This window comes from Xenopus tropicalis, chromosome 1, assembly GCF_000004195.4.
Source record: "Xenopus tropicalis strain Nigerian chromosome 1, UCB_Xtro_10.0, whole genome shotgun sequence".
NCBI classification, from domain to species: Eukaryota; Metazoa; Chordata; class Amphibia; order Anura; family Pipidae; genus Xenopus; species Xenopus tropicalis.
The window spans coordinates 206,643,210-206,667,739 of NC_030677.2; the positions used below are offsets into that span (position 1 = coordinate 206,643,210).

The following is a 24,530-nucleotide window of genomic DNA, read 5'->3' on the forward strand; positions in this document are numbered from 1 at the left end:
GTTCCTACCTGCAGAATATTAACTAAATACCTGAACCCCTCCAGGAGCTAAAATCCCCTGTGGTGCTGAAGCCACAAGAGGCTAGCACGTAACCGCCAGTGGCACGGTACCTTTTAGCCTTCAGGACATGAAGAACAGCGCGCAGGAACAGCTCGTCATACTCCGCTTGCAGCTTTTCCACTGAGTAAAGTGCACCGCTCTGGTCCGCCTCCATGTTGTTGTTCAGATACAGAGCCCAGTGGTCACTCACGTAGCACAGAGTCATCCTAGAGAAGGAGAGGGCAAGTTTTACTACAAACTGAATATCATGGCAACGCATCAAGGTTCTGCATACTGTGCAATCCTCAAATCCTTACAGCAGGCTAATATGCATAGCCTAATATCATACTTTATTTAGATTGTAAGCTCTACAGGGCAGGGACTAATTGCAACCGTACCTTGTATTTATTTTCATACGTTATTTATCTATTATTGTAATAACCCAATTAGTTGGATTAATTTATTGTTCTATTGTACAGGTATGGGACCGAGAATGCTCGGGACCTGGGGTTTTCTGGATAAGAGATCTTTCTGTAATTTAGATCTCCATAACTTAAGTCTACTAATAATTATTTAAATATTGAATAAACCCAATAGAATTGTTTTGCCTCCAATAAGGATTAATTGTAACTTAGTTGGGATCAAGTACAAGGTACTGTTTTATTATTACAGAGAAAAGGGAATCATTTAACCATGAAATAAACCCAATAGGGCTGTTCTGCCCCAATAAGGGGTAATTATATCTTAGTTGGGATCAAGTACAGGTACTGTTTTATTATTACAGAGAAAAGGGAATCATTTAACCATTAAATAAACCAATAGGGCTGTTCTGCCCCCAATAAGGGGTAATTATATCTTAGTTGGGATCAAGTGCAGGTACTGTTTTAATATTACTGAAATAACTTTTAAAAATTAGATTTGCTTATAATAGAGTCTATGGGAGATGGCATTTCCATAATTCAGAACTTTCTGCATAACGGGTTTCTGGATAAGGGATCCCATACCTGTACAGAGCTGCATTCAGTTATCAAGTGTTGAAGGGGATTCTCATTATTTTATTTATTTCCTGATATTTATATAGAGTTGACGCATTTCTGCAGCACTCTACATAGATTATATATCATTCACATTAGTCCCTGTCCCAGAGGAGCTTGAAATCTAAGGTTGCCCAGCACTGGCAAGGCAGAGGGGCTACCCACTGAGCCACCATGCTGCGTTTCTGTACTCAGCCAAATGCAGAACAGTCTCTAGGTAAAATGATCTACCCCTATAGCAGCACAATAAAGTGTAACATGTCCCCTTTAAGCAAATAACATTTATTCCTATGAATGCACTTGCGCTGTAGGAATCAAGAATATTCCCAGGCCGAGGAAAGGGTTTCTGGATAAAAGAAGCAAGGGTAATTAAAGTTACCGGATAATACGGCCTATGCGTTTAACAAACTGCCGGTAACGAACTCTGTTGAAGGTCTCCAAGCCGAGCGCCAGGAGGTCGATTAAAGAATTGGCAAAGGCAAAAATCTTCATCATTTCTTGAGGCGTAGATTTCTCAGGGGAATATTCACCTGGAACACAAAATAAAATAGTAGGTTCCCCTTGCAGCCGACATACAGGAATGAATTCAAACTTAAGGTAAATGCCACTGCCCCCAATGAACTGAGTGTTCCTTTATTAATTATTTTATTAACTATTAATATAAACTGGTTATTATAGAGTCACATCAGCTGTTTATATTGGGAGCTATATACTAATTATATGAGCGGCTCCTACATGAACTTTCCAGCAGGGGAATGACTGGTTATTATAGAGTCACATCAGCTGTTTGTATTGGGATCTATTTACTGAATGATATGAGCGGCTCCTACATGAACTTTCTAGCAGGGGAATGAGTGGTTATTATAGAGTCACATCAGCTGTTTGTATTGGGATCTATTTACTGAATGATATGAGCGGCTCCTACATGAACTTTCTAGCAGGGGAATGAGTGGTTATTATAGAGTCACATCAGCTGTTTGTATTGGGATCTATTTACTGAATGATATGAGCGGCTCCTACATGAACTTTCCAGCAGGGGAATGACTGGTTATTATAGAGTCACATCAGCTGTTTGTATTGGGATCTATTTACTGAATGATATGAGCGGCTCCTACATGAACTTTCCAGCAGGGGAATGACTGGTTATTATAGAGTCACATCAGCTGTTTGTATTGGGATCTATTTACTGAATGATATGAGCGGCTCCTACATGAACTTTCTAGCAGGGGAATGAGTGGTTATTATAGAGTCACATCAGCTGTTTGTATTGGGATCTATTTACTGAATGATATGAGCGGCTCCTACATGAACTTTCTAGCAGGGGAATGAGTGGTTATTATAGAGTCACATCAGCTGTTTGTATTGGGATCTATTTACTGAATGATATGAGCGGCTCCTACATGAACTTTCCAGCAGGGGAATGACTGGTTATTATAGAGTCACATTAGCTGTTTGTATTGGGATCTATTTACTGAATGATATGAGCGGCTCCTACATTAACTTTCCAGCAGGGGAATGAGTGGTTATTATAGAGTCACATCAGCTGTTTGTATTGGGATCTATTTACTGAATGATATGAGCGGCTCCTTCATGAACTTTCCAGCAGGGGAATGACTGCTTATTATAGAGTCACATCAGCTGTTTGTATTGGGATCTATTTACTGAATGATATGAGTGGCTCCTACATGAACTTTCCAGCAGGGGAATGACTGGTTATTATAGAGTCACATCAGCTGTTTGTATTGGGATCTATTTACTGAATGATATGAGCGGCTCCTACATGAACTTTCTAGCAGGGGAATGACTGGTTATTATAGAGTCACATCAGCTGTTTGTATTGGGATCTATTTACTGAATGATATGAGCGGCTACTACATGAACTTTCCAGCAGGGGAATGACTGCTTATTATAGAGTCACATCAGCTGTTTGTATTGGGATCTATTTACTGAATATGAACGGCTCCTACATGAACTTTCCAGCAGGGGAATGACTGCTTATTATAGAGTCACATCAGCTTTTTATATTGGGAGCTATATACCGTATATACTCGAGTATAAGCCGATTCGAATATAAACCGAGGTACCTAATTTTACCTAAGAAAACTGGAAAAACTTATTGACTCGAGTATAAGCCTAGGGTAGGAATTGCAGCAGCTACTGCTGAGTTTTAACAATCAAAATAAATACCAATAAAATGACATTAATTGAGGCATCAGTGGGGTATATGTTTTTCAATACGGTATTTATTTCAAAGAAAAACAGTAAACTAGCTCTGTAAGCGGAGAACAGGGTCAACAAAACCAATATGAGTACTACCCCATGCTCATTGAACATTGGCAAACTGGCAGCAGACCCGGTCCAGGAGGAGATGTAAGGGGAAATAAGTATTGCTAGTGGGAGCCTAGGCAAGGGTACTGGAGGGTCTGGTTGCAGGTGGTCTAAATTAGCACACAAAGGACAGAGGGTGCTAGTCTACAGGGACCCATGGCACCCGACTCGAGTATAAGCCGAGGGTGACTTTTTCAGCACATTTTGGCTGCTGAAAAACTAGGCTTATACTCGAGTATATACAGTACTAATTATATGAGTGACTCCTACATGAACTATGTAACTTTTATGTAACTTTACTTTTTGCATATGTTACTTTCAAAGGAAACTTTTGTAACGTATAAACTCCATTGACGCCCATTTAAAGACTGATTTATTAGCAGATTAATTATTTTTACTTTTTATATGATCTACTACTGACTAGTTATTGGGCCCTACAGAAAGATCTCTGGGCCCATAAACTTAAGCAGTTTAGGTAACTTATTCAAAAACTTCTATATCAAGCAATAACAGCGCAGAGCAGGGGCAGGTAGGTGGGAAGGGGTTAAACTTAGGGCAAACTCCAGTGACCCCCAGTGCATTAATAGATCTCTTTATATGAACTGCTTATTATAGAGTAACATCAGCCATTTATATTGCACACACAAGGGGCGTGGCCAAAATTTGGTACACCGCACTTGTGTTCATAGGGGCCCCATATAAATAACTTGTCAGGGGGCCCAAAGTTTTTGTTGGCGGCCCTTCTTACCCTACTGCACTATTGCTATATACTTCTTATGGTTGCAGTAATATCCAAAATCCCATTATTAACCCTGTCCTCAGGAAACCTCTGTTCTGAACTACAAATGCCAGTAATCTCACCCTGGGATTTGTAGTTCAGAACAGTGGCTTTCTGAAGACATTAATAGTGGGATTTTGGATATCACTGCAATAAGAAGTCTGATATTTCCCTTGAAGGTCGTATGTTCATGGTTAACAGAGGGTGCAGGTAGTTTTAGATGCAGGACAGCTGCAGAGTCCCAGGTTGCCAAAAGCAGACAGAAATCCATATTAATATACATGGAGTTGACATTATACAAAGAAGAAGGAGATTTACCTCTGGAGCTAAAGCCCAGCACATTCTTAAACAGATCATGGAAGGGGAACTGGGACAGAAAGGCAATGAGATCATCCTCAGTCAGCAGCGTCCAACTTGTCTCCGGATCCTCATCCTGTGCCACAAACAAGCATGAATTATAGGCAAATCCATTGCAGCAATGAATAAAGGGAGATTTATTGGCACCAAGAAATAAAGACTAAGGGGATATTAGGGATATTGTACGGCCTGACCTCCTCTCCAGCTTCATCCACCAAAGTCCAGCTGCCAGAGTCTTTGCCAGAGGAGGAACCCTTTTTTTCAGAGGGATTAATGTGGCACAGGAATTCGGCACGGTTTCTAGAAGGAAAGGAGAAGGGATGGTAAAACACAACCAGACCAAATTATCTTTTCTTAATTTGCAAAGACTTATTTCTGTTGAAATGCCCCTGCATCCCAAAAAGCAAAGAAATTACCCTTGGATGTTGTAATGTGCTGCCCTCTAATGGTCAATAAGAAAAGTGTCCATGATTTCTCTATTACCAGTTACAGTGCTATTTTGGCACTTACCGGACTGGGTACATAAGCACAGCGAGGAGTTGCATAAAGTGAAAGACACCTGCGGGATTGTTCTGGACACGAACCTGAAGGGAAACAGAGTAGATTGAGATCCGATGCTACCAAAGTGAGCAGGGTGATAAAAAGATCCAATATAATAATGTATACAATAAATATATATATAAAGGGCATATAATCAAGATATTAGATAGTCTGTAAGTGTGTCTGTCCAATGTCTTGTAAACAATCCAGCAGGGGGCAATGTATACACATCATTTATACAGTACGGGCTTTTCTCAGTTCAGACATCAGCAGGAAAGGCAATGGAACTGCCACAAATAAGCAATTTGTGACTTGACTTAGTGTAAAATATGCCTGAATTAACTAGTGAGCTGCCTACAACTGATTAAAACTTTATGAAAAAAATGTTATTTATTTGTCCCGTGATTTTTTGAAGGTATTACCTACGCAGTTTACAGTTTTAGCCTTGCCTTAGATAGCCCTGGGGGCATGGCCAGTGGTACAGAGCCTTGGGTGGCACTCTTCATAGCAAATACAACCATTTTTTATAACAGCTTGTACAGAGAAACAACATTAATACCAGCATAGTGATTCCCCTGTAGTAAGCACAAAATATCAAATATACAAAATATATCAAATGAAAATTCCCCTAAATGCTGTATAACCAGATTACCCATCATGCACCTGTACCTGAACAAAGGGAGCAGCCCATTTACTGACACCCGCAGGGCAGCGCAGTACGTGGTTCAGTAGAAAGAGATGATCTCCCAATGAGGCAACTTTGAGTAAGACAGACACCTGGAAGAAAAGTAGGGGAAAAAATATCTATTTAGATAATAGCGGATGTAACAGCACTGTGTTAGCAGAAGGCAAAAGTGTCTGTTACTATTTGGCCTAATCTTAGCAATGTTTCAGTTGGTCTTCATACACAATATATCACATTGGTGCAGGCACAAATAAACAGCTGTGATATGGGACACTAGGGTTGCATTTGCTGCAGGGCTGGGCCCTTACCAGCTTCTGGAGCCACAGTTGGATATCATTGTGAAACTGAGCATCTTCGAGGACTCTCCTGGTGAAGCTGAACAGGACACTAATACACTCCTTCAGCAGCACCACGTCTGTGTGGGACCCTTCCAGCTTGCTGGAGCCTAAAAATACAAACACACGTAACATTAAGCAGGAGTCTGGCATCAACGTCCATGTAGTTATTCTGTAAAGCCAAACACACTCCCTATATTTATCCTGTAACGAGTGAAGATATGGGAATTCTTTTAGTATTGATACATACTCAGTAATGTTCTCTCTTTCACTCCTCTTCCTCAACTACAGTCCTGCTCTCTCCCTCCTACCCTGCCCCTGACATTCTATCCCTAACTAACCCAGCTGTCTTACTCCTGGCCCCTTGTCAGTCACAACTATAACTCTCTCCCCTCTTCACTGCATCTCACTTTTCCTCCAGCCTGTCATGAAGAGAGAATGTAACACCAACTTACATGAAGTCACACAAGACAAAAGTTACTAAGAAAGAGAGGGGTTCATTTCAGGAACTTTATTTTCGAGTCCTGCATTGGGTCAGGTACCTGTGGAGTACCCACAAATCAGTGGGGTCCCCACTTGCCTGACTTTGTAGGTAGTCCCTGCGTACCTGTTCCGAATGCAGCCTCTCATCCCCGTGCCTACCCCATTTAGAAGAGTAATGCCGCTTCTGGCCAACAGTGACGTCACTTCTGGCCAACAGTGACATCAGTTCTGGTTAGAAAGGTCCCAGGGTGGGATAGAAATGAACAACCTGCAGGTAGGGGCAGGGACAGGGAAGAAGTCAGTAGGTCCAGGTCAGGCACAGGTCTGCCCAAATGGAGTCGGGCAGGGCTCAACCTCAACTTGTGCTTAAATCACTTGGCAGACCCAAGACATTGCTCCTCTTTGAATTAAGCACCATAGGCTCCTTCTGCCAGTCCTTAGTTCCCGCACCACAAAAACAGTCTTGGGGTGGTAAAAGTGATGAATCAAATGGCAAGATGCATATCTATAATTCCCCAGTTAAAGGGGCAATTATATTAACATTTGTGGTTTATTGATGATCAGTTCAAATTCAAGCAGTAAAACTAATGACTGGTGCAGTATGTGCATTTATATGTGCCCAGTAGTGAAGTCTAGAAGTGACCCTTTACCTATCAAGCCTAAGAACCATAAAATACGGATGCCATAGGGCAACTTAGCCAATCAGATGTTCTGGCCATGACAAACAGCAATGCCTGTAGAATGTTCCAGAGTTCCCTGTGGCATATAAAGTAAGGAAAGAGACTTGAGGCCGGTCAGCCAGTGAGACAATGGCCGCTTAGGCAAGGCTGTAACTGGAGTCTAAGCAATGGGGAACACTAACATCATGAAAAGAAATATTCAAACTAACCGGCTACTTGGCCACACAGGGAATGCATTACCGTTATCCGGAGGGTAGACGGCCACAGAGCGCAGGAAGGGCGAGCTGTTGAGCAGATCATATATATAGGAGTCGACCTGTAGGCGGGACAGTACGGAGGTATAGGAATGCAGGGCAAACGTCTGATGCAGGTGGTCAGATTTGAGTTCAAAAAGCCTCTTGAGGTCGGCCAGGGCGGAGCTATCCACTTCTGCTCTCTGGTAGTGATGGTACCCGACCACTTTCGCTTGATCTTCGCAGAGGCCCTGTAAGGAGAGAAAAGCCATAGAGTGGTCACTCTCAGTTTCCCATTAAATAGTGACTGTCTATAGCACCTTACAGCATGGGCCCTTATTTTATTGGTGTGTTTGTTACAAGGTCTGTTGCATTCAACCAAGTCGCTGTATCAGTTGCCTAAACAAAGCTGCACCACCCAGTGTGTTCAATGGACCCTTAGTAAATTCATATCCCTTCACTGGCTCCCAACCTCCTCTCCCATCTAATTCACATTACTAACACTCTCATTTAAGGCTCCTAACAATGTAGCTGTTCCCTATATCCCCAAATACCATCCTTCTGCAACCTGCACTCTCTTCTGCCCTTCTCCTCTCATCACTTCATCCCATTCCCGACTGCAAGACTTCTCCCAGGCTTCTGCCGTCTCCGGAACTCTCTACCTCGAGTTCTCGGACTCTCCCCTTCCTGCCAAACTTCAAATGCTCCCTAAAGACCCCCCTGTTTAGGGAAGCATATTCAATGTATCTTGATGTGGCATAAATCTCCAAATCTGTTTCTATATTCTTTTTGTTTCAAATGTACCCTAACCCTTTAGATTGTAAGCTCTTGTGAGTAGGGCCCTCTAATCCTATTCTTACTCTGTAAGCCTTGTTTGTTAAAATATTGTAGGATCCTGGGATAAATTAATGTAAAGTGGTGTGTAACTTGCTGGCACTACATTAATAAATGATGATGATACATATTTGTGACCTGTCCCCAAACTCAGAATTTACAGATGCACCCCATCATTGTCCCACTTTATCCTTCTTTGCAAAATGACGTTTGGTTCTAATAGGATTGTGGTACTAAAGCACTGAAGGAATAGCTTAAAGAACGGATAAAAATATGGGGTATTAGCCATGAAAGCGCAGTGTCATGGGGCGAACAAAGAGGAGTAATACCTAACCCCCATATGTAATAAAAGGCACTACGTTTGCTGTAGCAGTAACCCATAGCAACCAATAAGACAGGTAACCAGAAAAATCTACCTACTGATTGGTTGCTATGGGTTACTGCTCCTGGGCAAACTTAGTGCCTTTTATTACATAACCCCCAAAGTGTTAAGAGACCCACACCGAAAAATATTATAGTGCCGCTGGAAACCTAAATCCATCCTACTCTGCCCCGACTCTGCCCTCTGACTGGCTGCTTGCCCCGCCCCTGTAATGCTGCCTCCCCCAAGAAGCTGATAATAGTGGGTTCCAGTCAAGGCAAAGGCTTAAAAGGGAATTATTGTGAAAAATAAAAATTTAATATAATGGAGATAAGGAACTTTCTAAAAATTATTTTCCATTTCTGAAATAATCCAATTGTTCATCACTGTCCCCATCTCAGCAATCTGACTCTCTATGTGCAGTTTTGTGTCGGCGTCAGTTGCTCTAATACATTTAGGCACTGGGAGCACACACCAGTGATGTTCTGGACCTAACTGCCCATCAAATATAACATTTTACCAAAAAAAACAAAAAAGATCTGCTCGAATGATATAAAACGTTGGATTCCATTATGGTCTTGATCAACCACTGAAGTCAAGAGGCCACAACCTCTTCAGCTTTCCTCTTGTCCCTCCTCCCCTTTGACTTCTTCCCTTTGACAATTCCCCACACAACATGCACAAAGGTGCCAGTTACCTGAACAGTCATGTGCTCTTCTTTAAAGTCCCACACTTTGGATTTCAGATTCTTCCAGTCAGATACCATGATGTGGAGCTTGGCTTCGGCCAGGACTAGCTGCTTCCGGCACCGCCCGTAGTTCATTAGCAGCTCGTGAAAGTCATGTCTGTCCTGGTGAGCGATGCTCTCAAACTCCTCGGTGAAAGCGGCCACGTTCTCCAGCCACGAGCAGGGTTCAAATATTTTCAGCTGGTCCTTGGTAAAGGCAAGAGGGCGAAGCTGCTGGGGGATCTCGGGGTACAGCCGCTCGTTTTGTGCCAGAGGCTTGATGGTGGCAACATCTCTTTGCTGATCAAAACATTCCACGGGTAATTCCGGGTACCTGACCCTTGGCAGCTTGAGGACTTCATGGGTTTCCAGTAAATGCTGAGGCTTCTCAGAGACAAGTTCCTTGGGTGTAAGGACTGCCGGCCGGATATCTTGTACATCTGAGATGCTTCCTTTTGAAAGACCAGGGGTCCCTTGACTGCACCTACTTATATCCTTGGGCAGCTCAAGGCTTCCTTCAGTAGATATCTCACCATTGCCCACTCTACAGGTGGAAGTGTCTTTCTCCTGCTGCTTTTCTTCCTCTTTGGATCCATCTTGGCCCTCTCTACAGCCCACACTTTCTCCCTGTCCCGCTCCTTCCAAGGAAGGGTCCAAAGGCAAACTGTTGGCTGTTCCTACATCAAACCATCCAGCTTCTTCATTCAGTTGGATTTCTGTAAAATTATCAGGAATCTCCTCTTCTGGTATATGGGGCTGTGCAGGGGGGTTGGGATCTGTAATCTTACTGCTCGGTGCTTTTTCCCTCTCTGGAACTGGATGTTTATCCAAATCCCCAATGGCCTGCTGCTTCTTCTTTTCCTTTAAAAACAAAATAGGGAAAAAAAAGAATGAGCTAATATATCCATTGTGGGTTTTCTCCAAAACCATTACTAAAGGGTAACTAAGACTCCAGTAAAATATCATGTGAAAATGGTTGTAATAATGCCCTCGGCTGCTGTAGCCCTAAGCCCTGTAGCACAGCTGTACCTTTGCCCTGTGATCAGATTCTTTTTCCATTTCACTAGACCTGACGAAAGGGGCCCCACAACACAATGGTCAGTCTACAGCCCCTGCCTCTCTAGCATATATATATATACAGTATATATATATGTATTGGTCAAGGGCTGCATTGCGTGTTCATGCTGTCCTCATGTGACAGGTCCCCATAGGTCATTAGTATGATTCAAATACTAACCCCTAGGCCAACTATGGGCCCCATTTAGCCACCAGTGAGCTGAGCTCTCAGTGCCACCTCCATTCTATCTATCTATCTATCTATCTATCTATCTATCTATCTATTTTGTAACTATAACACTTGTATTTTTGAGAAGTTCCTGTAAGTGCTGTACTTTTTCTCTTTATATATTTTCTTTACCTGTACCCGGGACAGTTGGCACTACAGTTAAGGGTAGTAATCCTATTTGTTATTATATATATATATATATATTTTCTGTTCAAAGAACTGATAAAACCTAATACATAAAGAGGCCAATATCCCAGCTCATTGGTTCAGTTACACCCAGTTAAGTACAACCTGCTTTTAAGTATAATTTACTCTCCCTTTCTGTAAACCCTGGGCGTTCCCCTGTACAAATACAGATTTCTGGCCAATTCTGAGCTCCTTTCTAGCTGAACTTGCCCTTTGCTTCAGAGAGGCCGGTGTGAAGCCATTACGTAGTCATTAAAGCCACAAGCAACAACGCCAGTCCTTAAACAATGTACAATGTGCCAATGTGTAACTACCGGACTCAAATGAACACAAAATTGTCTTTATGGGAGGTACAGATAGCAGTGATTGTATATGTGATTGACAATGGGGCCCCCCTCAGAGAAGCTATGGTGGGCATACAGTAGGCAGGCAGAGTATGGCACACGCAGGCAGGGTAGGGCAGGCAGAGTATGGCACACACAGGCAGGGTAGGGCAGGCAGAGTATGGCACACACAGGCAGGGTAGGGCAGGCAGAGTATGGCACACACAGGCAGGGTACGGCAGGCATAGTATGGCACACACAGGCAGTGTAGGGCAGGCAGAGTATGGCACACACAGGCAGGGTAGGGCAGGCAGAGTATGGCACACACAGGCAGGGTAGGGAAGGCAGAGTATGGCACACACAGGCAGCATAGGGCAGGCAGAGTATGGCACACACAGGCAGGGTAGGGAAGGCAGAGTATGGCACACACAGGCAGCATAGGGCAGGCAGAGTATGGCACACACAGGCAGGGTAGGGAAGGCAGAGTATGGCACACACAGGCAGGGTAGGGAAGGCAGAGTATGGCACACACAGGCAGGGTAGGGAAGGCAGAGTATGGCACACACAGGCAGGGTAGGGCTGGCAGAGAATAGATGTCGGATGCAGAGGTGTTGGGGGCGTCAGATGAATAAGCTATAGAAAATATATAATGTATTTCTCATAATATATAGAAAACATCCTTGGACATTTCTCTACAAAATTAAACTTCTAGATCTCATATAAACCCCTAATATTTATGACAGCTGTGACCCAAAACGTTCTTTGCTCAGCATCGCACACCTGGGCTCATGGTTCCTACAGCAACGTCCCTCGCCAGATAAACGAGCAGACTGACTGTGCCTAAATAAGGATATAGCATAGCCGGCCAATAGGCCGATCCTGCTCAAGCCATTTAGCACGGAATGCATCATGGGAAACTCTTCACAGTATTTTTCTATAAGCTGTTCCCATAGTAACGGTGTAAGTACCATCATTACTAGTCACAACGGCTGCATGATTTCTGCTGCTGCACGAGGATTTCTCTTCTGGATTTAAAGATTCACTGTAGAAAAGAAATAGGACCCTGTAATATTAGAATATCCAGGGCCACACAACCGGGGCCACATATACAGCTCTGGGAAATGACACTTTCATTTCATTGTTTAAAAGTCTAAAGTCTAAAATGAAAGAAATTGGCATTTCGCAATATGACATTCTTTGCCCATGTTGTGAGACCTGTTAAAAGGAACAGTAACACCGGTACAGCTGGGGTGTTTGCTACAGAAACCCTACTATAGTTTATATAAATACCCCGCTGTGTAGCCCCGGGGGCAGCCATTCCTGCACTGGTACAACTGGGGTGTTTGCTACAGAAACCCTACTATAGTTTATATAAATACCCCGCTGTGTAGCCCCGGGGGCAGCCATTCCTGCACCGGTACAGCTGGGGTGTTTGCTACAGAAACCCTACTATAGTTTATATAAATACCCCGCTGTGTAGCCCCGGGGGCAGCCATTCCTGCACTGGTACAGCTGGGGTGTTTGCTACAGAATCCCTACTATAGTTTATATAAATACCCCGCTGTGTAGCCCCGGGGGCAGCCATTCCTGCACTGGTACAGCTGGGGTGTTTGCTACAGAAACCCTACTATAGTTTATATAAATACCCCGCTGTGTAGCCCCGGGGGCAGCCATTCCTGCTGGGGTGTTTGCTACAGAAACCCTACTATAGTTTATATAAATACCCCGCTGTGTAGCCCGGGGGCAGCCATTCCTGCACTGGTACAGCTGGGGTGTTTGCTACAGAAACCCTACTATAGTTTATATAAATACCCCGCTGTGTAGCCCGGGGGCAGCCATTCCTGCACTGGTACAGCTGGGGTGTTTGCTACAGAAACCCTACTATAGTTTATATAAATACCCCGCTGTGTAGCCCCGGGGCAGCCATTCCTGCACTGGTACAGCTGGGGTGTTTGCTACAGAAACCCTACTATAGTTTATATAAATACCCCGCTGTGTAGCCCCGGGGCAGCCATTCCTGCACTGGTACAGCTGGGGTGTTTGCTACAGAAACCCTACTATAGTTTATATAAATACCCCGCTGTGTAGCCCCGGGGGCAGCCTTCCTGCACTGGTACAGCTGGGGTGTTTGCTACAGAAACCCTACTATAGTTTATATAAATACCCCGCTGTGTAGCCCCGGGGCAGCCATTCCTGCACTGGGTACAGCTGGGGTGTTTGCTACAGAAACCCTACTATAGTTTATATAAATACCCCGCTGTGTAGCCCCGGGGGCAGCCATTCCTGCACTGGTACAGCTGGGGTGTTTGCTACAGAAACCCTACTATAGTTTATATAAATACCCCGCTGTGTAGCCCCGGGGGCAGCCATTCCTGCCACTGGTTACAGCTGGGGTGTTTGCTACAGAAACCCTACTATAGTTTATATAAATACCCCGCTGTGTAGCCCCGGGGGCAGCCATTCCTGCACTGGTTACAGCTGGGGTGTTTGCTACAGAAACCCTACTATAGTTTATATAAATACCCCGCTGTGTAGCCCCGGGGCAGCCGTTCCTGCACTGGTACAGCTGGGGTGTTTGCTACAGAACCCTACTATAGTTTATATAAATACCCCGCTGTGTAGCCCCGGGGGCAGCCATTCCTGCACTGGTACAGCTGGGGTGTTTGCTACAGAAACCCTACTATAGTTTATATAAATACCCCGCTGTGTAGCCCCGGGGGCAGCCATTCCTGCACTGGTACAGCTGGGTGTTTGCTACAGAAACCCTACTATAGTTTATATAATACCCCGCTGTGTAGCCCGGGGGCAGCCATTCCTGCACTGGTACAGCTGGGGTGTTTGCTACAGAAACCCTACTATAGTTTATATAAATACCCCGCTGTGTAGCCCCGGGGGCAGCCATTCCTGCACCGGTACAGCTGGGTGTTTGCTACAGAAACCCTACTATAGTTTATATAAATACCCCGCTGTGTAGCCCCGGGGGCAGCCATTCCTGCACTGGTACAGCTGGGGTGTTTGCTACAGAAACCCCTACTATAGTTTATATAAATACCCCGCTGTGTAGCCCCGGGGGCAGCCATTCCTGCACTGGTACAGCTGGGGTGTTTGCTACAGAAACCCTACTATAGTTTATATAAATACCCCGCTGTGTAGCCCCGGGGGCAGCCATTCCTGCACTGGTACAGCTGGGGTGTTTGCTACAGAAACCCTACTATAGTTTATATAAATACCCCGCTGTGTAGCCCCGGGGGCAGCCATTCCTGCACTGGTACAGCTGGGGTGTTTGCTACAGAAACCCTACTATAGTTTATATAAATACCCCGCTGTGTAGCCCCGGGGGCAGCCATTCCTGCACTGGTACAGCTGGGGTGTTTGCTACAGAAACCCTACTATAGTTTATATAAATACCCCGCTGTGTAGCCCCGGGGGCAGCCATTCCTGCACTGGTACAGCTGGGGTGTTTGCTACAGAAACCCTACTATAGTTTATATAAATACCCGCTGTGTAGCCCCGGGGGCAGCCATTCCTGCACCGGTACAGCTGGGGTGTTTGCTACAGAAACCCTACTATAGTTTATATAAATACCCCGCTGTGTAGCCCCAGGGGGCAGCCATTCCTGCACTGGTACAGCTGGGGTGTTTGCTACAGAAACCCTACTATAGTTTATATAAATACCCCGCTGTGTAGCCCGGGGCAGCCATTCCTACACTGGTACAGCTGGGTGTTTGCTACAGAAACCCTACTATAGTTTATATAAATACCCCGCTGTGTAGCCCCGGGGGCAGCCATTCCTGCACTGGTACAGCTGGGGTGTTTGCTACAGAAACCCTACTATAGTTTATATAAATACCCCGCTGTGTAGCCCCGGGGGCAGCCATTCCTGCACCGGTACAGCTGGGGTGTTTGCTACAGAAACCCTACTATAGTTTATGTAAATACCCCGCTGTGTAGCCCCGGGGGCAGCCATTCCTGCACTGGTACAGCTGGGTGTTTTGCTACAGAAACCCTACTATAGTTTATATAAATACCCCGCTCTGTAGCCCCGGGGGCAGCCATTCCTGCACTGGTACAGCTGGGTGTTTGCTACAGAAACCCTACTATAGTTATATAAATACCCCGCTGTGTAGCCCCGGGGCAGCCATCCTGCACTGGTACAGCTGGGGTGTTTTGCTACAGAAACCCTACTATAGTTTATATAAATACCCCGCTGTGTAGCCCCGGGGGCAGCCAATTCCTGCACTGGTACACTGGGGTGTTTGCTACAGAAAACCCTACTATATGTTTATATAATTACCCTGCTGTGTAGCCCCTGGGGGCAGCCATCCTGCCACTGGTTACAGCTGGGGTGTTTGCCTACAGAAACCCCTACTATAGTTTATATAAATACCCCGCTGTGTAGCCCCGGGGGCAGCCATTCCTGCACTGGTACAGCTGGGGTGTTTGCTACAGAAACCCTACTATAGTTTATATAAAATTATATTAGGGGTATTTATATAAACTATAGTAGGGTTTCTGTAGCAAACACCCCAGCTGTACCAGTGCAGGAATGGCTGCCCCCGGGGCTACACAGCGGGGTATTTATATAAACTATAGTAGGGTTTCTGTAGCAAACACCCCAGCTGTACCAGTGCAGGAACGGCTGCCCCCGGGGGCTGTCGGGGTATTTATATAAACTATAGTAGGGTTTCTGTAGCAAACACCCCAGCTGTACCAGTGCAGGAATGGCTGCCCCCGGGGCTACACAGCGGGGTATTTATATTGTCATTATTGGCACGGAACTAGGAGTGCAGAAAGGGAGAGACACTGCAGCACTAACATTTACACATAACTTTAAAACCAGTGAGTATGTGGAATTAATGTATATTGGGAAGCTACATTTCTTTTTATTTGTTTTTGGGTTTACTTTCCCTTTGACAGGAAATGTATTCCCATAACCCAATAAGCACAAGTTCTCTGATGCTTCCTGCCCTTTATTTTTTTGCAGAATAGGGGAAGAGAATAAAGGCGGAGAGAAGTTTGGGAGAAGTACATATTCTCTGGAGCAAAACAACTGTCTGTTCATCACGTGACCCAGGCGTGTGTCGTTTCACATGATTCGGATTTAACGCCGGATTCCGTTACAGAATGATAACTTGTACTAACAATGCACTAAAGGATGATAATCAGTGTGGGGCTGTGGGTAAGGGGGCTAAGCTCCAGGGAAAATACATATTTATCTATTTGCAAAAGACAGGGTTTTCCGGCAAATCCAGAAATATATTTATTTACACTTGTGGAACTGCCAGTGGCATAAATACTAGGGGGTGCGCCTGTACCCGGGCTGCCCCAGCGGAATCATCTGTGTATGTTTCTTCCATAGTAGGGTGGGGAGCAGTGGAAAGGTGGGGCCAAACACCCCATTTTGTTTTGGGTCTGGGACTATAATAGTCTATTTACACAAGTGGAAACTGCCCTTATTTAATGGTACTGAGTGTGTCTAGGATGGAGCTGCTATTCTGCTCTCACAGAACAAACATCCCTGTAAATATTTTGTCACATTTCTTTATTGTGACTCAGCACGTTCTGTATGACTATCCAACAACTACTCCAGCTGCACCGTATCCCTGCTATACTATAACCAGCTGCTAATTGGCACCTTCCCCTGCACTCTACTGACTCACAGTGACTGTCACAGCTACCAATGTAACCAGTCTCCTCCCACGGTCTCTACTATAATCCCACTGCTACTATAGGCACCATCTCTCCCTACTAAACCTGCTATCCCACAGCCCCAGTCCCTTCCCAGAGGCTATTATCCCCCCCCACTGCTACTATAGGCACCATCTCTCCCTACTATACCTGCTATCCCACAGCCCCAGTCCATCCCAGAGGCTATTATCCCCCCACTGCTACTATAGGCACCATCTCTCCCTACTATACCTGCTATCCCACAGCCCCAGTCCCTTCCCAGAGACTATTATCCCACTGCTACTATAGGCACCATCTCTCCCTACTATACCTGCTATCCCACAGCCCCAGTCCCTTCCCAGAGGCTATTATCCCACTGCTACTATAGGCACCATCTCTCCCTACTATACCTGCTATCCCACAGCCCCAGTCCCTTCCCAGAGGCTATTATCCCCCCACTGTTACTATAGGCACCATCTCTCCCTACTATACCTGCTATCCCACAGCCCCAGTCCCTTCCCAGAGACTATTATCCCACTGCTACTATAGGCACCATCTCTCCCTACTATACCTGCTATCCCACAGCCCCAGTCCCTTCCCAGAGGCTATTATCCCACTGCTACTATAGGCACCATCTCTCCCTACTATACCTGCTATCCCACAGCCCCAGTCCCTTCCCAGAGGCTATTATCCCCCCACTGTTACTATAGGCACCATCTCTCCCTACTATACCTGCTATCCCACAGCCCCAGTCCCTTCCCAGAGGCTATTATCCCCCCACTGATACTATAGGCACCATCTCTCCCTACTATACCTGCTATCCCACAGCCCCAGTCCCTTCCCAGAGGCTATTATCCCCCACTGCTACTATAGGCACCATCTCTCCCTACTATACCTGCTATCCCACAGCCCCAGTCCCTTCCCAGAGGCTATTATCCCCCCACTGATACTATAGGCACCATCTCTCCCTACTATACCTGCTATCCCACAGCCCCAGTCCCTTCCCAGAGGCTATTATCCCCCACTGCTACTATAGGCACCATCTCTCCCTACTATACCTGCTATCCCACAGCCCCAGTCCCTTCCCAGAGGCTATTATCCCACTGCTACTATAGGCACCATCTCTCCCTACTATACCTGCTATCCCACAGCCCCAGTCCCTTCCCAGAGGCTATTATCCCCCACTGCTACTATAGGCACCATCTCTCCCTACTATACCTGCTATCCCACAGCCCCAGTCCCTTCCCAGAGGCTATTATCCCCCACTGCTACTATAGGCACCATCTCTCCCTACTATACCTGCTATCCCACAGCCCCAGTCCCTTCCCAGAGGCTATTATCCCCCACTGCTACTATAGGCACCATCTCTCCCTACTATACCTGCTATCCCACAGCCCCAGTCCCTTCCCAGAGGCTATTATCCCCCCACTGCTACTATAGGCACCATCTCTCCCTACTATACCTGCTATCCCACAGCCCCAGTCCCTTCCCAGAGGCTATTATCCCCCCACTGCTACTATAGGCACCATCTCTCCCTACTATACCTGCTATCCCACAGCCCCAGTCCCTTCCCAGAGGCTATTATCCCACTGCTACTATAGGCACCATCTCTCCCTACTATACCTGCTATCCCACAGCCCCAGTCCCTTCCCAGAGGCTATTATCCCCCACTGCTACTATAGGCACCATCTCTCCCTACTATACCTGCTATCCCACAGCCCCAGTCCCTTCCCAGAGGCTATTATCCCCCACTGCTACTATAGGCACCATCTCTCCCTACTATACCTGCTATCCCACAGCCCCAGTCCCTTCCCAGAGGCTATTATCCCCCACTGCTACTATAGGCACCATCTCTCCCTACTATACCTGCTATCCCACAGCCCCAGTCCCTTCCCAGAGGCTATTATCCCCCACTGCTACTATAGGCACCATCTCTCCCTACTATACCTGCTATCCCACAGCCCCAGTCCCTTCCCAGAGGCTATTATCCCCCCACTGCTACTATAGGCACCATCTCTCCCTACTATACCTGCTATCCCACAGCCCCAGTCCCTTCCCAGAGACTATTATCCCACTGCTACTATAGGCACCATCTCTCCCTACTATACCTGCTATCCCACAGCCCCAGTCCCTTCCCAGAGGCTATTATCCCACTGCTACTATAGGCACCATCTCTCCCTACTATACCTGCTATCCCACAGCCCCAGTCCCTTCCCAGAGGCTATTATCCCCCCACTGCTACTATAGGCACCATCTCTCCCTACTATACCTGCTATACCACAGCCCCAGTCCCTTCCCAAAGGCTATTATCCCCCCACTGCTACTATAGGCACCATCTCTCCCTACTATACCTGCTATCCCACAGCCCCAGTCCCTTCCCAGAGGCTATTATCCCCCCACTGCTACTATAGGCACCATCTCTCCCTACTATACCTGCTATCCCACAGCCCCAGTCCCTTCCCAGAGGCTATTATCCCCCCACTGATACTATAGGCACCATCTCTCCCTACTATACCTGCTATCCCACAGCCCCAGTCCCTTCCCAGAGGCTATTATCCCCCACTGCTACTATAGGCACCATCTCTCCCTACTATACTATAGCTGCTAGTTTGGGGCAAGTGATAATAATGGGGGATTTTAATTACCCTGATATTGACTGGGGCAATAGTACTGCCAGGACAGTAAATGGGAACAAGTTTATAAACTTGCTGCATGACAACTTTATGTCACAAGTTGTTGAGGAGCCAACCAGGAACCATGCTATACTAGATCTAGTGATCTCTAATGACCCAGAACGTATAGCAAATGTGCAAGTGGTTGAACCCCTGGGTAATAGTGACCATAATGTTATTTCATTTAATGTTTGGTGCAGGAAACAAATTTACACGGGGGCAACAAAGACAATGAATTTTAGGAAGGCAAATTTTAGCTCCTTAAGGGCAGCGCTTCAGGGCATAGATTGGGGCATTATGTTTTCTGATAAAAACACAGAGCAGAAATGGTTGTCATTTAAAATGATATTAAATCATTACTGTTCTCAATTTATTCCATTAATAAGAAAAAGTAGAAGTGTTAAGAATCACCCTATGTGGCTTAACTCTGAGGTAAAGAAGTTAATAGGGAGAAAAAGGAAAGCTTTTAAGAAATATAAGTCAGAGGGGACAGTAGCTGCGTTTAATGATTATAAACACTATAACAAGTGTTGTAAAACAGCAATCCGGAAGGCAAAGATAGAAAATGAGGAGCGCATCGCGGCCGAGGCCAAGACTAACCCCAAAAAGTTTTTTAAGTATATTAATAGTAAAAAGATGCAGGTTGAGGGTGTGGCCCCATTGAGTTATAATAACAATATGGTTACAGCGGATACAGAAAAGGCAGATGTGCTTAACCAGTTCTTTTCTTCTGTGTATACAGTAGGGGGAGCCAGTGGGCCAAGTCCCACCCAATAGCTGCACTGTTGCCTCAGCTCCAACTACACAGTGGTTGGCACAGGATATGGTGCTTAAAGGGTTACACACGATAAATGTAAACAAGGCACCTGGGCCAGATGGAATACACCCTCGGGTACTGAGAGAGCTAGGGGCAGAATTGCAGTGGCCCTTGTTTCTGATATTCTCAGACTCTCTTTCATCAGGTATGGTACCTAGGGATTGGAAGAAGGCGAATGTCATTCCCATATTTAAAAAGGGAGTAAGATCTCAGCCTGGCAATTATAGGCCTGTAAGTTTGACATCCGTGGTGGGCAAGTTATTTGAAGGCTTGTTAAGGGATCACATTCAAAATTATGTAGTGGAGAATGCCATTATGAGCAGTAATCAGCATGGCTTTATGAAGGACAGGTCATGTCAGACCAATTTAATTGCTTTTTATGATGAGGTAAGTAAGAAGCTGGACAGTGGGGATGCAGTAGATATCATCTATTTGGATTTTGCCAAAGCATTTGATACCGTTCCCCACAAACGACTGCTTTCTAAGCTAAGGTCTATTGGTCTTAGTGAAGCCGTTTGCACATGGATAGAAAACTGGCTACAGGATCGGGTACAGAGGGGGGTTGTTAATGGTACATTCTCTACTTGGAATAAGGTCCTCAGTGGGGTCCCTCAGGGTTCTGTACTGGGTCCACTTTTGTTTAATTTGTTCATAAATGACTTAGGGGAGGGTATTATGGGTAATGTATCAGTGTTTGCAGATGACACAAAACTCTGCAGCCCAGTCAATTCTATCCAGGATGTGACATCCCTGCAGCAGGATCTTGACCAACTGGCAATCTGGGCAGCTAAGTGGCAGATGAGATTTAATGTGGATAAATGTAAGGTCATGCACCTGGGATGTAAAAATATGCAAGCCCCGTATACCCTTAATGGGACTGCACTAGGCAAATCCATAATGGAGAAGGACCTTGGAGTCCTTGTAGATAATAAACTTGGCTGTAGCAAGCAATGCCAGGCAGCAGCTGCAAGGGCAAACAAGGTTTTGAGCTGTATTAAAAGGGGTATAGATTCACGGGAGGAGGGGGTTATTCTTCCCCTTTACAGAGCGCTGGTAAGGCCCCATCTAGAATATGCTGTTCAGTTCTGGTCTCCAGTGCTCAAACGGGACATTACTGAGTTAGAGAGGGTCCAGAGAAGGGCAACTAAGCTGGTAAAGGGTATGGGAAGTCTCAGTTATGGTGAAAGACTGGCCAAGTTGGGTTTGTTTACACTGGAGAAGAGGCGCTTAAGAGGTGACATGATAACTATGTATAAATATATAAAGGGATCATATAATAACCTTTCTAATGTTTTATTTACCAGTAGGTCCTTCCAACGGGCATGAGGGCACCCACTCCGTTTAGAAGAAGGGAGGTTCCATTTAAACATTCGGAAAGGATTTTTTACAGTGAGAGCTGTGAGGTTCTGGAATTCCCTCCCCGAATCAGTCGTGCTGGCTGATACATTATATAGCTTTAAGAAGGGGCTGGATGGATTCTTAGCAAGTGAGGGAATACAGGGTTATGGGAGATAGCTCTTAGTACTAGTTGATCCAGGGACTGGTCCGATTGCCATCTTGGAGTCAGGAAGGAATTTTTTCCCCTCTGTGGCAAATTAGAGAGGCTTCAGATGGGGTTTTTTGCCTTCCTCTGGATCAACTAGTAGTTAGGCAGGTTATATATAGGCATTATGGTTGAACTTGATGGATGTATGTCTTTTTTCAACCCAACTTACTATGTTACTATGTTACTATGTTACTATACCTGCTATCCCACAGCCCCAGTCCCTTCCCAGAGGCTATTATCCCACTGCTACTATAGGCACCATCTCTCCCTACTATACCTGCTATCCCACAGCCCCAGTCCCTTCCCAGAGGCTATTATCCCCCCACTGCTACTATAGGCACCATCTCTCCCTACTATACCTGCTATCCCACAGCCCCAGTCCCTTCCCAGAGGCTATTATCCCACTGCTACTATAGGCACCATCTCTCCCTACTATACCTGCTATCCCACAGCCCCAGTCCCTTCCCAGAGGCTATTATCCCCCCACTGCTACTATAGGCACCATCTCTCCCTACTATACCTGCTATCCCACAGCCCCAGTCCCTTCCCAGAGGCTTTTATCCCCCCACTGCTACTATAGGCACCATCTCTCCCTACTATACCTGCTATCCCACAGCCCCAGTCCCTTCCAGAGGCTATTATCCCCCACTGCTACTATAGGCACCATCTCTCCCTACTATACCTGCTATCCCACAGCCCCAGTCCCTTCCCAGAGGCTATTATCCCCCCCACTGCTACTATAGGCACCATCTCTCCCTACTATACCTGCTATCCCACAGCCCCAGTCCCTTCCCAGAGGCTATTCTCCCCCCCACTGCTACTATAGGCACCATCTCTCCCTACTATACCTGCTATCCCACAGCCCCAGTCCCTTCCCAGAGGCTATTATCCCCCCACTGCTACTATAGGCACCATCTCTCCCTACTATACCTGCTATCCCACAGCCCCAGTCCCTTCCCAGAGGCTATTCTCCCCCCACTGCTACTATAGGCACCATCTCTCCCTACTATACCTGCTATCCCACAGCCCCAGTCCCTTCCCAGAGGCTATTATCCCCCCACTGCTACTATAGGCACCATCTCTCCCTACTATACCTGCTATCCCACAGCCCCAGTCCCTTCCCAGAGGCTATTATCCCCCCACTGCTACTATAGGCACCATCTCTCCCTACTATACCTGCTATCCCACAGCCCCAGTCCCTTCCCAGAGGCTATTATCCCCCCACTGTTACTATAGGCACCATCTCTCCCTACTATACCTGCTATCCCACAGCCCCAGTCCCTTCCCAGAGGCTATTATCCCCCCACTGCTACTATAGGCACCATCTCTCCCTACTATACCTGCTATCCCACAGCCCCAGTCCCTTCCCAGAGGCTATTATCCCCCCACTGTTACTATAGGCACCATCTCTCCCTACTATACCTGCTATCCCACAGCCCCAGTCCCTTCCCAGAGGCTATTATCCCCCCACTGCCCATTGACCAGTTCCTAGTTGCAGGGTCCCAGTATTACAGAGATTCTGTTCATGCAGTTGTGCAATTAAACAGCGCCCCCACATGGCAGGGCAGAGTAAATACACGCATTCCGTTCCTTCCCCGTCCCATATACATAATAATAACAAACACCGGTTCCAAGCTGCCTCACCTTGTCATGCCTCCCCTTGCTCTTCGCCTTTCGGGGCCTTACCGCCTCGGCCATGGCGGCCGGTGGGACTCAGTGCCCGCCCACTCGGTGCCGGGGGAATAAGGCTGAACGCGTTACCGTGACAGAATCTGTAAACACGGACATAATCCTTAACGCTGAGTGGGGGCGGAGACTGGGTGTCAGACGCGGTCATGTGACTCGGTAATCTGACCAATCAGCCGGGAAGGCAGTGACGGCTGTCAAACTATGGCTGCGGGGATGGGACAATACAAACAGAAGGCGTAGCGGTGACGTAACTATGCAGCAAGCCTGGGATTGGCGCTTATAGGATCTTGTAGGGCGGTTATAAGGAACTTTGTCTTTGAATAGAGCTGCTTGCTGAGTGGGCCTGGGAGTAAGCACACTGGGAAGTGATGGCTCAAAAGCATTTACTGGCAATGTGACATTTTACTGCATAACAACTAGAAAACCCACAAACTTGGTTGAGTGAGGGATAACTGTGCTGGGATGCGGGTAATATGGTTGCCTCCTGGCTGGTTCATGGCAACCTGGTAGTATGAATAATCAGGGCAGGGCCGCTGTCAGTCATCCCGGGCCCGGGCAGTCTTCACTTTTAAAGGGGGCCCGACCGTGCTACAGTTTCCTGACTAGCTTGGGCCCCCTTTAATCTGTTACGGGCCCTGTCATCCAATCTGATTGGTCGCATCCTGTGCATACGTGTGACGTCAGTATGCACGGGGCCCGACCTTATAAAAGGCCTGTATCACCGAGGACTCCGTAGTCGCCGGAGCCGCCGTTGCAGAAGAAGCCGCCGCCAAAGGAGAAGCCAAAGAAGACCGTCTTTGGGGGACACTGTGTATGGGGGCAGTTGGGGGCACTGTATATGGGGGGGCACTGTCTTCGGGGGCACTGTGTATGGGGGCAGTTGGGGGCACTGCCTATGGGGGGCACTGTGTATGGTGGCAATTGGGGGCAC

General features: G+C 46.4%; 1 protein-coding gene across 1 annotated transcript in view; it reads right to left on the reverse strand.

The window, feature by feature from the left end:
• The window catches only part of epg5 (ectopic P-granules autophagy protein 5 homolog), a 48,024-nt gene extending 24,245 nt beyond the window's left edge, over positions 1-23,779 (reverse strand). The window contains exons 1-10 of the mRNA XM_031894932.1: positions 23,555-23,779; positions 9,385-10,275; positions 7,500-7,743; positions 6,070-6,206; positions 5,746-5,853; positions 5,047-5,120; positions 4,731-4,836; positions 4,498-4,612; positions 1,453-1,603; positions 111-266 (exon numbers count right to left, since the gene is read on the reverse strand). Of these exons, the coding sequence (XP_031750792.1) occupies positions 111-266; positions 1,453-1,603; positions 4,498-4,612; positions 4,731-4,836; positions 5,047-5,120; positions 5,746-5,853; positions 6,070-6,206; positions 7,500-7,743; positions 9,385-10,275; positions 23,555-23,608 (2,036 nt within the window). The 5' untranslated portion in view covers positions 23,609-23,779. The remainder of the gene's footprint in view (positions 1-110; positions 267-1,452; positions 1,604-4,497; positions 4,613-4,730; positions 4,837-5,046; positions 5,121-5,745; positions 5,854-6,069; positions 6,207-7,499; positions 7,744-9,384; positions 10,276-23,554) is intronic.
• Between the last annotated feature and the right edge of the window lie 751 nt (positions 23,780-24,530).